Source organism: Dermacentor silvarum, chromosome 2 (assembly GCF_013339745.2).
Source record: "Dermacentor silvarum isolate Dsil-2018 chromosome 2, BIME_Dsil_1.4, whole genome shotgun sequence".
NCBI lineage: Eukaryota > Metazoa > Arthropoda > Arachnida > Ixodida > Ixodidae > Dermacentor > Dermacentor silvarum.
Window position 1 is genome coordinate 88646012 of NC_051155.1, and position 17028 is coordinate 88663039.

At 45.6% G+C, this 17028-nt stretch overlaps 1 protein-coding gene across 1 annotated transcript in view; it reads right to left on the minus strand.

Moving 5' to 3' along the window:
- LOC119441601 (arylsulfatase B-like) overlaps window positions 1-17028 on the minus strand; it is a 78006-nt gene that overhangs the window by 48216 nt on the left and 12762 nt on the right. The window contains exons 2-6 of the mRNA XM_037706209.2: window positions 14028-14136; window positions 10446-10605; window positions 9089-9201; window positions 1763-1873; window positions 857-982 (exon numbers count right to left, since the gene is read on the minus strand). Coding sequence (XP_037562137.1) covers window positions 857-982; window positions 1763-1873; window positions 9089-9201; window positions 10446-10605; window positions 14028-14136 — 619 coding nt within the window. The remainder of the gene's footprint in view (window positions 1-856; window positions 983-1762; window positions 1874-9088; window positions 9202-10445; window positions 10606-14027; window positions 14137-17028) is intronic.

Sequence of the window (17028 nt, forward strand, 5' to 3'; positions counted from 1 at the left end):
GCACGAACACTGAGGCAGACGCCAGCAGATGACAGAGCATGATAGTGCGCTGGAACACGGTAGAAAATACATAGTTTTGGTGCCTGCGCGCGCGGCTGCACGACATCGAAACAAGCAGACGAAACGAAAGTACCGAGGCCAACACACTTGTCTAGAACACGCTCCTGGGGGCCAAAGCAGCCACCGAAGCTTGAGCCGACCACCAGGTCGAGAGAAATCATTGAAACTGTAAATGTAGTCACTGCAACCTCACATACAGCCGATTTTGTGCCACATGTAAACTTCAGATATCGCCAGCGCAGTCCTGAGAACGTGGTTCGCGCATTCTAGAGAAGTGTGTTGACCTCTGTACACCTCTCTACGGTGCGAAGCGAAACAAAACACGCAGAGGTTTGGTTTGTTCTTTTAGTATTTCTCTATACTTTAATTCGTCTATTGATGCAACAGATTACACAAATAACAGATGTTCCCTTGAATAATTATTGCAGTCACGTGTCACTGTGAGCGACGTCACAGCACAGACACATGTACGTAGGCGCACTTGCACATATACGTCAACCATCTGGCTTGGAGCGCAGCGCCCACGAGGAGATAGGCAAACGGCATTCGGTTTCAAATTGCAGCTCTATCCGCGGTGCGTAGCGATGTAATACTTAGCAGACACAATTGTTAGCGCGCACCGTATGCCCAGCGCTTGTCAGCTAAAAATGGCCAGACCCGGTGAGGGGCCCTTTAAGGGTGCATTATATACCGTCGCCACTGCAAGTTCGGAGCTATGCGAAATAAGATTTTTACTTTTTCTGTTCCCCAATTATCTTTGCGTCTATGACCCTGCCATGAGATCACATCTGCCCACCTTTGACTTATTTCTGTTGCTGATGAGGTACTGCGCTCTTTCCGTGTACAGTGTCGTGGAATATGAACCACTTTCGGAGAACAGTGGTTCCATGTTGAGCCAGAAGTCGAGACCAGTGTGGTTTTCCTGGAACAAATGCAGAAACCGCTGCATCTCGCATATATCACAAAACAATTTACACAATTACAATAGAGCGTCCTCTACGAAACTAGGCCAAAGTATATTAAACATGTCCAAGCATAGAGTGCATTGAAGGGAATAAAATATACTTCCGTTTAGGCATGTTTTTTTTTTTCCTTTTGCTGATTTGTAATAGGACACAATGACAGAATGAGACAGAAAGAAAGAAAGAAAGAAAGAAAGAAAGAAAGAAAGAAAGAAAGAAAGAAAGAGAGGGTAACCAGACGCACGCCCGGGTTGCTGCCTTGCAATGAAGGAATGAAACTACACGTACGTATGCCGGCTGGTTTCATGCCGATACTGCAACAGCGGCGCATGAAATATATTTCACGAGTGGCTCATTCGTTTGTCTTAAACGTTTGGTCGCTTCTTAACTTCAGCTCCCTAAGTTCACTTTAGAGAAGTGGCGCTGTCCCAGGGCATGTCCAAGGTTGATGGCCGGCATCAGCTGCAGACGCAAGAGCGGAGAATTTCGGACACTGGACATTGTCTTGACATTGTTGGCCCCAGGATAAATTTTGCGAATAACTAATCCGCGGCATTGTTCAGTAACGCCTTCCAATCGGTTTCCAATATTGCTTAATGCAACTTTCCTTTCGTTTGAGTTGGAAATTATTAGGCGGAAATCAGTACAAGTGCTACGTCGATTGAAGAGTCCGTATTACTTGAAGTTGAAGTGAAACTGACCCGTGATGGAACATGAGCCACGCGCACAAGCCCACGTACATAGGTTATGGTGTGCTTGTAGTAGTCCTCTTCTCCGTTGAGGTAGCCGTAAAAGCTGTCAAATCCCCGGCATGTCGGAGTCAGATTCGTCTTGTAGTAGCCAACGTCCCACTGCGTAAATAAGTGTATGTGTGTGAGAGATAGAGAAAAAAAAGGGGTGAGGGGCGGGGCGTGCTATTTGATGGAAACTGGAAATGTTTACTTGGCGGTGCGTCTAACGTGCTGCTCCAGGTGAATGCGGTGATAAATGAAATGATGCACAAAGCAAATTTGAAAGATATCACACGCAAAACGCACAGCACTGAACCTACGCCAATAAACTGTCTCGGTGAGACAAATGGCTCGCAGAACCGTTAAAAGCGTCTTTGTAGTGCTGGATGCTCAGGCGGCACCTGTCCACGACCCAAGTACGTGTCGAAGCCCGATCCGTGATGTACGGTACATTCATTGTGGACATTAGGATGGTTCGTTGGAGTGTAAACATACTATGACAGCAAATTAAGTATGCTTTGTCAAGGTCTTCAAGTTCCGAGTGCTCCTGCACTGAACTTTAACAAAGTGATAAGGCGATTATTTCCAAAAAAAGGTAAAGAGGTCGCCCTGAAATCCACAAATGGCCAACAGACATATAGAAGAACGGCAGAACAAGGACATAGAACCTATAGAAACCCGATTGGCTTGCATGACAGCGGGCAATTAGGAGATGCAAAGCTAGAGAGAACAAATCTTGAAACGTTTCACATTCTTGAGCACTATGAACATGAGATAGCAGCTATAGCATTGCCTTATGTTGGGCGTGTTGGTATGCGAACTTGGATAAAGTTTTAGCTTTACTAACAAGGACACAAGAAAGACGTCGACATAGCTCATGGTGATATCTACGTTTTCCTTCAGTGCTTGTTTAGTAGCGCTAAAATAGTTGACCAACATAGCAGTATACATGTCAGGAATTCCTAATTAAAGACACCTGTATATCCGTTTTCCACACAATTTCATCGCCACAATGCGTCTTACACGGTGTTATATGTGTGACCGAAGTTGTGCTCTAATGACCTCTGTCATTTTTAAGTTATCAGAAAATATCATCCAGCAAGCTGCGAATCACAACTTTAGACTATGCCGCTGTTAGAAGTATTGTACCTAGACCGACGTGGAGCGATGACCATATAGAAAAAATGTCGCAGTTTCGTCCGCAATGCGAAGCATCGATTGCGATAGCAAATTATTCGAGATCTATACAAAGTAATGATAGAAGATTTATTGACCGCATAAATTTGTAAACATTCACTCACTAACTAAATCAACAGGCATGCTGTCACGCGCGCAGCAAAACATGAACACGTCTCACTCGATGACCGCAGAGACTCGCTGCCAAAACGCTGGCATTAGGAAAAGCGGTAGCAGCAGCGAGCGAATTGACCTTCGTTCTGCCTGCGCTTCAATGCAAACCAAGCAGCGAGAACGCAGCGGGCGCTAAGCTATGACCCATTATAGACTGCCCCCAGCGCAGATCGCTTTCAAGATGGAGCCCGCGCGGCCGCGCTCAGCCGCTTTAAGATACGCAGCCGCCGCCAGATTGGAGCACCCCCTCCCTCTCCGGTGGCTTTCGCTCGATGAAAGGAAGACGGCGTGCTTCCTCCCACCCTTCATCCCTTGCGCGTGCGCGGTCGAGCCACCCTCTTCGGCTCACCTTCGCACGCTTTCACTCGCACCCACATCATACCACCGTTACTAGATTACTTTGCCAGTTTGCAAACTCCGCCGGGTTGCAGCGGCAAAACGTGGCCCCTTTCGGTTCCCGCTCGCGAGGTGGCGCTTCCGATGTCATTGGCGTAAAGCCCGTTGATGTTAGAAAGTAGCGACACTCTCCACCATGCGCGCTTTCCTCCTCAATTCTCCTCGGATTTCTCCCCCTCACCGGGCCGGCGCGGCGCTGAACCCTCCAGTGGCTCGCTGCAGCCGCATTAGAATCAATGCGCGCGCTTGTTTATTCCGCCCTTTGAAGCGTTGTATGGGAATTTATCCCTTGCGAAACTGTCCTGACGAAAGTACGTTTCCGATAGAACGTCGTGCCATTTTTTAGGACGCTTCGGCAAATACAAGCGGAAGCGCTCCGAAAAAATGAGTACCAAGCAGTGGCTGAGCTGTTTACCTCTACGTCGCCACTTGGGTTGTCCGTAACGCGGAGGTGTATTGGGTGCATACAATATAAGCAGCGTAGAGTATAAACGAGAATTTCGTTCACTATCTTCGCTCTTAAAAGGCTCAGAGAAGGTAACCAAGAAGAAATGTGATAGTTTACTTAAAGCGAATTCGCCAAAGTGAGTGGGCCAAAAGCCTTTGTACCAATGCCACTGTGCGAAATACGTGCTGTGTTTGCGAAACAGCCAACATAGAACTTTACACACGCGCCTGTATTCCGTCACTATGAAACGACGAGAAATTACATTCCATCACCTCTGGGAGTAACCTAAGTCTCTCTCAAAAAAAAGGCTGATTGCTTACACGGAAACTGCTAAGACTGGCACTTGATAATTAACTTACAGACTTCAAGATGTCAAGTTTATCATAATTGAGGGAGATTATCAGAAGCGCGTGGCTTGTACTTAATGAGCATGCGAGAATAATACATAATACCACTTATCTACCTATATATTGCGGTTCATGCCTTGGCAACATAAAGTACATAAAGAAAAAAAATGCTCGCAGTATTGAAACTTTGCAAAGATACAATAAGCACGCAATAAGAGTAAAATAGTTCCTTGGCTTCACAAGTATCAGGTGCAAGGATCACACGCACACACACACGCGCGCACATACATACATGCACACACATTCACGCACACAAACACGCACACACACACGCACACAACTACAAAATATGAGTTACAGGCATTAACTCACAAATTACATACATTTGAAAACTAACGCACGCGCGAAAACACAAAAAGCTTTGTCACGGCTCGAAGAGTCAACGAAAATTTCAGCCGACTCACTTTAAAAAAAACTATATGCACAGTTATCGGTGCTCTGTATTAAACTGAACGAAGAGTCCGGCTATGCGAAGAGCATTAAAATCTCCATGCAACTTCATCCACAAATATGAGGAAAGCTGCAACATTCACCTCGCAAAGAACGGCGTGCTTAGAAGGGGCGAAATCCCTTCTCCCGATGTTATGGAGCCACTGCTTCCGACGCACGACATTCCGTTCACCTCGGGGGATATAAAATAAGGCTTGCCCTTTCTCTGGCCTGCTGATGCATTGAAACGCGCAGCAGCAAGGCATTTTCACGGAGAACGAATCTCAGATTCCTACGAAAGGATGGAAAAACTTGGGAAACACACGTTCGGAGCGGCAGCGCGACCACCACTTGGACTGCTCATGGCGAGCGGGAGAAACTAAAGGCGCGCGAAAGCAAGTTTCGAGCCGTTTTCGTGACGTCAGGGTCACCTGACGGGGTAGTCTCGAGCGCCGCAGCCATTCAGCGTGGCGGATGCGCTGCCTCCGCGAAAGAGGGGGAGAAAAAGAGGAGGTTGACCGCGCCGGCGAGGGTGTTGCGGCGTAGATCAAAGCGTGTCGCTACTTTCTAACATCAAGGGGCTTTACATTGGCGCAGTCGCATCATAGTTACGGAGCCTGCGCGCTGCGTTAAACGAAATTTACGCAGTTAATTCTGTTTAAGGGGAGTTATTTCCGAGATTGTAAGCAAACGTTATTTAGATTGTGCAACTAGAGTATCGTTTCAGCCACTAGAGCGATTCCACAGCGCAGAGATGTGACTAAGATGCCTCAATCTAGCTGGTGCTATGCGGGACTCTTATCCATTCAGCTGTGAAGATTGATCGGATTCAGTTCTTTTTAATTCAGTTCTATATAAGATTACGTGTTTACGGTGGGTCACGGAACATAAGTATCTGATGCCGCCGAAAATATTGAAACCTAGGACCACTCGTTTGTTCGAGAACACTCAATGCCAGGATACGCGTTTTCAAAGCAAGATACCGAAGTACTTCAGTGACAGCTCGCCGTTTTTAAGGCTATAAAACGCGAAAGACGACAAGAACAACACAAGTCAAATTGAAAACAATTTAATAAGGCGAAAACCGTAGATGGCTCATGGGCCGAAAAATCCGACGTCCGGTGTTACGGCACCCACATTCGTGGTGCCACCAACAAAGGTCGTGGTTTCGAGTGCCTTAGTTAACTCTACCTTAATTAACATAGAGTTCATTAAGGCACTCGAACCCACGACCTTTGGTGTTACATAACTCAAAGTTAATTAAGACACAGTTAATTAGGATATAGTTAATCATGGCACTCGGACCCACGACCTTTGGGGGTATCGAATTAAGGCGAAGTTAATTAAGACGGATTTAATCTAGATGTAGTTAATTAAGAAACTCGAACCCACGACCTTTGGTTTAATTAGGGAGAAGTTCATTAGGGCACACTTAATTAAGGTACTCGAACCCACGACCTTTGGTGCGAAAGAACAAGTAATAGGAAGTAATTGCAAGTTAAAGGTGGTTAAAATTAACCCGGAGTCCCCCACTACGGAGTGCCTCATAATCATATCGTGTTTTTGGAACATATAAAACATCAGAATTTAATTTGATTTTTAAAACTCATGACGCATTCGAGTGAGAATGTCAAGTTGTATAACGAATTTCTCGTGAGCGCACACGCTTTCGCATTCATTCTCTTTAGCGTATGCTAAAGTGACTGTGAAGTTTTTGAACAATGCAACAAACATAGACTGGGAATCACATTTGAAAGGCCAAAGTTACAAAATACGCGCTTTTTAGTTTGCTACAGCGATCTTTTCCTTGCTTTCTAATCGATGTTTAAAATCTCGGGAGAAAAAGTGCATTCTTGTCACAAGTTGCAGCGGGGGCACACGCAGCACGAGCTGCGTCGATAGATCTCGCTGGGACTCACAGGGATTGCGATCCCTGCGCAACAAAGTTGAACGCAATGTTACTACATTTGTTGAAGGCACAAAAAAACACCCGGCACAAGACCACGCCTGCGCTGACTACGCCAGCGTGGCGGCCAAGCAGCCGGCCAAGACACCGGCCAACACCTCCGTTACCTCCGTCAAACCGGTCAAACGGTGACGAGCGCGCCCCGCTCGGCGGTACAGGGAAGGGTGACATCCGTGGCGCTGGAGTTTGCAAACTGAAAGAGGTAATCTAGTAACATTGCATCATACAGCGTGCGGCAACGATGTTATCGCACTTAGACTTCATACGGAACATCACGGCGACTACCGACGGCGACTACGGAAATGCGGCTAGAGTGTCCCTATTATTCATACCGCAATAAAAGACGCAGGGAACGTAAGAGGAGAGGAAGAGAAAGGAGCTCAATGTAGACTGTGTGCACTGTACAGCGCTAGCAGGCGGTGTTCTTAAAGTCTGTTATATAGGCCGGTCGACCTCAGGAAATTGAGCATCTCATATAAGAATTTTTGTGCAGAGTTCTTTTGAGACAATTGGCCGTGACCTTTTCGTTCTGATAAAGGGCGATTGCCCAGTCAGCCAATCACAGAGCACATCAGTTCGAGACACACTAGGGTGTCGAAGATCTTGTCGGGTCGAAGGTACATGTGCCGCCCATGGGACTGTCGGCTATTCCAATAAGAAAGGCATATGTATATCAATAGAATTGCAACAAGGCGTACGAGTTATCCCCAAATTTATGCTAGCAACAGACTATTGCCGTTATTTCCACAAATCAATAGGCACGCTTTTCTGATTCACCTGGCCTTCAGCGTGTAACGGTGGCAGATATTTTGACCACTCGTTAATTCTGACGACTCAGGTATTAAGAATGCAATTTGTCCTACATACTTAGCTAATAAATTGCAAATGACACCTCAAACGCAGTTTCCCCATCTTAGGTGTTGACATGTTAAATCAGCGGCGAACCAGGCCACACTGAGGCACTCGTTTATCTTGACCAGCTTACATTTCACTTGGCATCTATACCGGCCACTTGCTTGAGAGACAAATTTTGACCTCGATTTAAACGTAGCTGGTAGAAGCATTTGGGGTGCTAGCTTCCGGTTTAGCTCAGTTGACTGAGCGAATGCGCCGTGACGGCGCTGATGCCGTCTGAGACCTTACATCACAAAACAACTTTATAGAGTTTGAATTTTCCTGTATTTGGCATCCGCACGGGAAATCCTCTGTATAATTCGTGCTATATCTTAAGGCAGTTTGGCCCTTTCATTATTTTCATCCACTCTTCTAATTTCCGTATAAGAAATTTGTTTGAGGACAATTGAGCAGTGGTACCTCAGGGCTATCGCGAGAGAAATTGGTTCGGACTTCCATCGTTCGCACCTGACTGCATCTGACACCCACGCTTACTGCCTTGTGTCACGTTCAAGGAACGGGACAACGACGGAACTGACAATGGCGACTACAACTGCGCAAATGATCGATTATATCCAAAAAGAAGGATAATATTACATCGCAAACCTTTTAAATCGGCTCAGCAGGAGCATACTGAGCCATTGCTACATTTCAATTCATCAATATCAGATAAATAACCGTAAACTGCTTAAGACACCTGGCGACGGAAACCTTAGACTTCCATGCTAGCTTGCTAGAAACGAGTTTTTCTTCAACTAGCCCCTGTTGAAGTGACACAAACAGACCTGCATGCAGTGTCTTTCCTTATTTTTTTATTGCGATAGCAATTATATGGACACTCCAAGCGGATTTCTGCCGTCGCCGTGAGGTTCCGTATAAAGTCTAAGGGCGATAAAATTGTCGCCGTGCGCCGTATGCTGTACGTGCGAGTGAACGCGTGAGAGGGACACGCCCTTTCGCGGAGAGCAAAGACGACGTCTGCCGTCGTGCGAAAGGCCGTGGGGGGATGGGAGGGAGGGAGGGAGGGGGGCGGCGTTGTGCTCCGGCACTAACTGCGTATTTCGCAATCGGGCGCAAGGGGAACGGCGACTCAGTCTCACGTGCGAAAGGAAGAAAGCGGGAAGGCAGCGCGGGAGGGAGGGGGTGCAGCTTCTACTCTGCCAGCAACTGCGTACCTTACTCCTTACTCCGTATTGCTGTCTACTAATTTGCTATCGCAATTGATGCTTCGCCTTTCGGGCAAAACTGCGACTTCTTTGATAGGCTATAGGATATAATATTCAGAGTCTATTCTAATAATATCCTGCGTGAGTTCACATGACTGGCAGAGAATTGCTAGCTTGTGTTTCCATAAGGCATTATCAAATGCACATGCAGTAGACAGGAAGCAATAAAACGGAAAAGTCGAGAAAACGTGTTGCTTATCCCTTTCTAAAAAAACCTACCTTTCCAATGAGGTGGGTTTCGTATCCGATATCTCTGAGATACTGCGGCATTAGGCGAACTTCCAAAGGTAAACCCCATGGATCAGCCACGTCAACCGCGAGCCCTTGCATCCCTGCATGGCACGAGTGGAGTGTCCATTAGAAAACGCTCTGCGTGTTAGTGTTCCCGTGTTTATTGTACGTTTTCCTTCGCACTGGTTTATTCCGATTAATCAGAGCGACCGTAATCGAATAAATAGAAAAAGGAACACAGCATGACGTTCACACTCGGATAGTGTCCAGAAAACAAGTCGACAATATATACGTTACCCCGGTCCAGTAATCAAGGATGAAATGCATATTTCTTTTTCCAGTCATGATTAGGGCACGTTGTGGCGCAAGAATGTTTCCATGAGTTTGGCATGCCGAAAATAACTTTGAGGCTCTCCGAGCGTGACAGTTACACGTCAAGCGATGGCAATGTAACACGAGAAACCCTATCCACGTAAAACAGCGCTTCCGCCTTCGTTGTTTTGATAAGAGAGAACCGGTTGTGGCGAATGATTCTTTAATTAAAAAAGTCACAGGCCTGCGCGGCACACGCAGCACAGTCACAGCGTATAGCTGGTGGAGCGGCTTAAGAGTAGCAATTTCGGCACCACGCACCCTCTTCCTGGCAAAGTATCTTCGCCTCGGTTTGATGAAAGTGATCTCAACTGTCTGCCCGGCGTCGACGGCAAGCTGCGGTTTGTAATTCTCTCTGGACAGCAGTCTGCTGAGCCCGATGATGCTTGGTTGTAGCCGCGCACGTAGCCTTACGATTCGCTTCTTCAGCAGTGGTTCGTACCTTGCGAGGAGGCGCCATAACGTAACGCGAAGAGGTACCGAGAAAACGTGGCGCACATCTCACATCGGGATCGTGTTTTTTGCGCGCCTCGTCTGAATCGCATCTGATCGTCTGCGCCTGTGCATGCGGTTTTTGCAGGCGCCTTAACTAGATGGCGCCACCATACTGGCGGAGGCTCGGGTCATCTGCGCCTGTGCGCCTGCCTAGGGCGCGTTTACAGGGCCTTTTCTAACGCTGGTAGCAAGCGCTTGCGTGGCTCAGTTGTAAAGTATCGGACTCCAGAGACCAGGGTACTTTCTTCGCATTTCGGGCGATAGCGGTTACGCGGCGGTGGCGGACAACAACGCGAACCGAAACGGCTATTAGAATGAGTCCATAACAGCTTACGCTGTAAAATTATCTGAGATCGCAACGACAGTTCTCCTCACCCATAGAAATACGCATGCACACACACCAACACGCGTGCGCGTGCATGTACGTTTCCTTTCCTTTCATTTCTTTTAATAGATCTTTGTACAGTAGTTAAGTCACCTGTTCGTATGGCATAAAGTCCGGTGAGGAGGGCCGACCTCGAAGGCGTGCAGGATGGCTGCGCGTAGTAGTTGTTCAATATGATGGCGTCTGCAGCCAAGGCATCCAGGTTTGACGTGGGGATCTGAGAGGACCCATGAAAACTGACATCGTCCCATCCCTGCGATCAGCACCAATGTCATTTAGTAGTGAGAATACGCTGCTCATATTCGCAAGTGCGCAAAACAAGCTTTCGCAAAATATACTTGGCTATGTATAGGCCCTGATTATGTGTCTTTCAGTACCTATATAGAATCTGCGGATTGAGATCTACAATGACATCGTCTTCAATAATTTCTAGCTCAGAGAAAAAAAGGCTATCAAATAAGCTGTCGCTGCATTGCACTAGAAACTTTAACAGAAACCCGAGTAGCCAGCACCGAGAGTCCATGTGCACGCCGTTCAACTTCTGTTTGCGCTTGGCGTTGGCTCATGGCTGATTCGCCCACAGATACAAGCCTCACAGAGGCTTTCTCCTCTTAACAATCCCCGCAGAGGATTACTCGCGGCAGACGCGTGTTCCTCTTAGTATTCCTGTTAGCCCCGAAGGGGATAGCTCCACTTAGCCCTCCAACCACACCAATGTCGTTATGGAGCATAAGTTTTCGAAGGTGATATTCCGACTTCGAAGTCAACTGTATCATTTTATACTTGACATGACGAAACGATGATTATCATTAACAGGATGTCACAATAGCGAGACGAATGTTAACATATGAAGAGTACTTATAACATGTGGAACTATGAAATAATCACTCGATTTAGGAGCCCTGCATGTCAATACCACAATTTCAAAGCATTTTAAACTGTAGTCGGGTTCAATTATTCAAGAATGCGAGCAATATTACCCTGTCATAAGCTATAGTTAGCTTTCATTACATAAACTCTGTCGTGACATTATAAAAACAACCTACAATGGTAGAATTTATAGGATAAAAACACTATCCGTTCCTATATAAGAAATTTACGATGAAAAGGCCGGTTGAACAAGCTAAATATCGGAATCTCGCTAGTGCGTTAGAACCCAGAATGAGGAATAACGTTAAGAAAAATGTTTACCATGTAATACATTCTAAGGCTGATCGTTATAGTGCCTGTGCTGCGTCCTTCTTCATCGCAATCTTTTCGCGCGCTTTATACATATTACAATGACCCCAGCAAGGTCGAACGTCAACTCTTGTCTCATCGCTTTCCTTGAAAATGATATGACGTATAATTCACGAACTGCAATGGTTGGAGATGACAGACACCTAATATTTTATTCTAGCCCTATTCAAAATGAGTATTTGGCCAATGTTCAGTGTACGCCCTTGAGCATACGGACTAGGGATTGTGCGAAAAAGTAAATTTTTTCAACTACCTGCGAATAAAACTTGAAATTGAGGACTGCAGTCCAAACTTAGCAATGCGAACTTTCCAGAGTACTTGCCAGTTTCAGTTTATCCATGTTAATTACGAAGAAATTCAGTTTTTTTCGGCGACCCTGTGGTCCGTATACTTTTCCTCACGGTGTACGTTCTTTCTGAACCTCGCAGCGCCCTTTAGCCACCAACACATTACACACTAACGTAGTCTGTTGAACTATTGCAGCCAAATAATTCCATGCTGATTGTGCAATCAATCTGAAATTCTTACTTGCTCACCACCAGTGTGCCATCGTTTTAAAGCGCAGTTTTCATTGCCGCGTTTGGCGTGGCTGCCTGGCTGATGGGTACCGTTCGCTCTCTCGCTATCTCAGGTGATATATATTTTGAGATATATGCAAAGAGCATACGTGCGCCGAATGATAAAAGTACCAGCTAACAGGCTGACGCCAACACGCGTACGCTGACCAAGTATGCGATCATCTATTCTGCGCAGTAGAAAAAACATAACCTCCTGCATAAAACATGAACCTGAGTGGCGGCTCACGGGCATCTTTAAATCGCGGTGGTCATGGTACGGCGATTTTAATTTAAATCGATTCTTTGAATTACTCTATTTCCAATAATTTAGCCAGTCGGTATGTGCCAAGGAGGTGTGCCTGTTTTTGGCCAGTCCTCCATAATGGGTACGTCCGATAGCGTCACAATAGGTACAGAGTCCCTAAATTTTGCTTCCTGCATGCCGTTCTTTTTTGTGCATACACCTGTCATCGTCATTCTTCCCTCGACAAGCATCATAGATCGCCTTCGTTCTTTATGCATCGCAGAGTGCAAGGCCTCACAATGTGCATATGCGGGATGTGGAGTGTTGTATTTCGACATAGCTTGTAAGCGACGCAGTCCATGAGCACAAAACTCATGTGACAATAAAGTTGCTACCATGCTGGTGGTAAAGCATGCACATTCTATAACAATACATGTTGCATAGCATGAAAGTTAACAAAATTGTGCAAATCGCCATTCGTTGTAGCGCATTTAATTACCCACTTCACTAAAGTTTTTCTTCACATCGATGCCAACACGTACGTTGGATTGACTGGCCGTACACATTTAAGTGCTGATCTGATAGCTTAAAGCAGAAAAGAGAAAAATGGAAGGGTGTGCAAACTTGCGAACAACGGAAAAGTTGGGTTTCTGGGACAAGGCACAACGAAGTGTGCGTGAATGACTTAAGTGGGTATTTGAAGCAAGACAGGGAATGCACTGATGACTGCCTGAGCCCCCTTACTTTGAGAAGAATGGTGCATTGTCGAAGGTTGATCTCGCTCTACAACGGTGTGACATGTGTGGTCATTAGCTATATTTGCAAGAAGTAATTGAGGATAAAGAAAACATTAGAAACCATTCCAAGAAGAAGAGCACAGCAATAGGACCCAAGAAAGTTAAAACACCACAGGCGTGGGGCTATCTTTCTTTCTTTCTTCGGTCCTGTTGCTGCGCTGTTTTTTTTTTCTGGGAATAATGCTCAGTGAAACTGCGCACTCGTGTGCATTAGGCACCATCTGCGTTTTTTTTTCCTTTTTCTGGTACATGTGGTGTTGCTTGCAGTCAGCATTCTGATTATTAGCTATAATAATTTAAATGGGTACTGCAAGCAATGCCATATATTTCTGAAAAAGAAAGTTCATTACTTGCAACGCTTCCCTTATCGACACTTACTTCGTTAAAACAAAGCTAATTCCTGCTCAAATAAGTGGCAAAGAAGACTTGGCAAAAAGGCTGTCAAGCGGTCTGAATCCGAGGCGTAGTCTATGACTATCAGTATTTATCCTTCAAAAGGAAGGTTAAAAAAGCACTTATCGCAGAAACGCGTTTTGTTTAGATTTTCAGATGGCATATTTTTTCATTAGAGCATCTGGATGGCAAACGAAAAGGCTTTGTTGCATGTGTCCACGTCACTCCCCATGAAATAAGAAACATTGTTGAAGAAAAACAGTTGAACTGTGCCAATATTTGCCGCATGCGCACCACTCGTTCCGTTAAGGTGCACGCATGGAATCCATCCTGTAGTTTTAGGGGTAAAGAGAGGGCACCGATTCTCTGATTGCAATTTCTGAACATAATGGGCTCTTGGCGTCGAAGTAACAACATGCAACATAATTTAAAACAGTTAACTTACCAGGTCGTCTGCTAAAATGAACACGATGTGAGGTTGTCGCTTGGCACATTGCGCCACTGGCATCAGCAAAAGCAGCAGTCCAAAGCGAGCAATGCCAGCCATTGCAATGCTATCAAAAATAGAAAAAAAAGCCTACGTTAATAAGCAAGCCTTTGGCCGTGGATTATTCATAGGTTTTCATCTCAATTTTTTCGCTCATTCATTCTTACGATCGGCGAGTTTCTGCTACCTAAAGCGATTCGCTATCCTCATTGAAACAGCTATCATGCATGCAGCCCGAGAAATAGTCCCGCTAGGTTCAAGGTATGCACAGCTTTCGGGAGAAGCAGAGCTGCCACAGATGAAGCTAACAACCTAAGAGCGCGCTAACTTTACGCGGAATTCCACTTGATTTTACGCTTCTTTTATCTCTAGTTTATCATGCAGCTGGCAGCCTTACTTTAGTACAATTCACACCTAACCCTTTCGTAATACTGTGTAATGATCCAGACTCTCTCTCTCTCTATCTTCGTTCATGATGGCATGATTTAATTCACAGGCATTGCATGATTTCAATAGTTTTTACACCGAAACTATGAGAATGGAAGTTGGTAAAGATGATGGTGCACGGAATCTTTAGGAATGCATTCGCCATTTCGCCGCCCACGCCTGTGACCCCTGTGCAGAGCTAAAATAGGGAAATGAAATAATAAGTGTGTGTGGCACAGTGTTACATAGAAAATATTGAAGAACGGCCAGTTTATGCTTCCAGCGACAGGTGACACTGCGCTGACCTTTTGTATCTTGTGTTCACTTCGCCTGAAAACATCATAATGGTTGACATCTAAATTATCATGTTTTACAATATGTTGAGCAAAATATCAACAGCATAAATTAAAACGCGCAAGAAACCCTATAAAGGCCACCACAGCAGAAGGTCGATGCGACCATTGACAGCGCTAACTTATACATCTTAGCGATTGCAACGGCTTTTGCGACATACTGTGCCCCCTCCTAGCTACGCTCCCGTTTGCACGTCGTACTTATTTGCCATTGAATTTGACAGTATTGGGGCTTTGCAGTCGTATTTGTTACAAGACGGACAGATACGCTCGCTTTCTTTAAAATTGCTTTTAGGCCCCACAACAGCCTCATGACGTCCGATACTACTCCTTGCAACATTATGCACTAAACCCACTTTTACAGTGATGGAGATATTTGCTTATGATATCTGGAGATAGCGTCTTGTGATAGCGTCTTGTGTAAGGTACATTACATTTTTCGCCACAGATTCAGTCAGGACTCAAATACGTACTTATATTGACGACAGTAACGCCAAACGAAAAGAATGCACCTTGTACAGAAATGCTATTCGATCTCTAAATGGCTACGTTGTCGTGCCATACAAGAGTATACTGTTGTGCCACAAAATATTATGTCATGGCTGTCCCTCGTGTTATATTTGTTTCTTCTTTACACTTGATAGAGCACAGGAAGCATTTGTAAGGAAGATGTCAGGGCGGGACTTGCCATAAAGAACGCTGCAACTCACGTGTGCAAGAGCTGGATTCGCCTAACTGGCAACATAGACGAGCTTTTTTTATAATTTTTATTTATTCCGGCACGTGTATCCCTCAACTCTGTTTTCTTTCATTCTATCTCTGTTTTAATTCGACCGCCTCTGCCACTTTGTCTTAATACCCACACTTTGTGTATACGTTGGCGATGCAAACATGTAACTTCTTACTTTTTTCCAATCTGCAACGAATACATTGTTGCGGCCCTATGACTACCACCCGCCATCTCATACTGAATTTCCAGCCCTGTTTGACAGGACTCTCTCACACGAGGTTATGTGGTGACTTCCGTATCACGCTACCTACTTTCTCATATACGCAGACATCCAGAGCCAGTATGTGATGGTTACTCATTTTCGCTGTATTTTTCCTTATTAGCATGGCTGAGCGTTCCCTGTGATGACGCGGGCGCAACGTCATTAGGACCACTGACGAAGATAACTACATTGATGGCCTCGACGATGTTTTCAGTCGTCAGATTCGAGACGATCATCACATGCGTTTAAAGCTGGGAGTGTGTGTGTGTGTGTGTGTGGGGGGGGGGGGGGGGTATGCTACCCCAGATTTTCCGGTCTCCAGATTCTCCCGCAAGGTCTTCGTTGTGGTGCCGACCGGCGCTGCCTATGCACACCCCGCCTCTGAGGCGGCTGCGGAAGGAAGTAGCACTATGTGCGTTCGCTGTCAACCAGGAAATCAGCTAATTTCTCAACAATACAGTCCATTTCTTCACAAACGCGATCGCTGAGGAGGCATTAAACTGTAGCAGCATAGGAATAGAATCATTATATTGTACCGCAGCAGCTCTCACACTAAAAAAGATAACATCCGTCGTTGCTGTTGCTGCAACGTAAACGTGCGCAGGGCGCTAAGAGAAGCTTCGCAAGACAGGAATTAGAGATAAATTTAGGCATCAATGTAAGTATATTCCTACTGATGACGCTTTCCCGTACTCCTTGATAAGGTTCCATGCATCCAACTAACAAGGGCCCTGAAAACATTAACTACAACGGCTCTTCGGACCTCCTACTAAAATGAATTGCGGCTTCCCATATTCGCAATTAAACATATGTTGGATGCAATCGGTCTTTTCCACACGCCAGTAGAATGGTGCAACCTACAAAGACAGACTAGACCTCATCATCTCCAAACATCAGAAAAATAAGAACAATACAGCGTGCGTGAGTCTTGTCGGCGACTAAAAACCTAGGGAGAAATGGCGTTTTCTTTTTCCTCTTGTTTTGTTTCTTATCGTGCGATGATTCGCTATATAGCTCTCTGATGACCGAAAGGGAATGGAGCGATTGGGTGTGAAAGCTAGTCAGGACAACCCAGGAAAGATTTGTCCGCAGTGTAGCAGCAAACCCTGTCACCCACCGGAAGAAAAGGGAAACAAGATTATCGCCCCAAGAAAGTAAAGAAAGAAATGAACAGCGCAACGAAAGAAA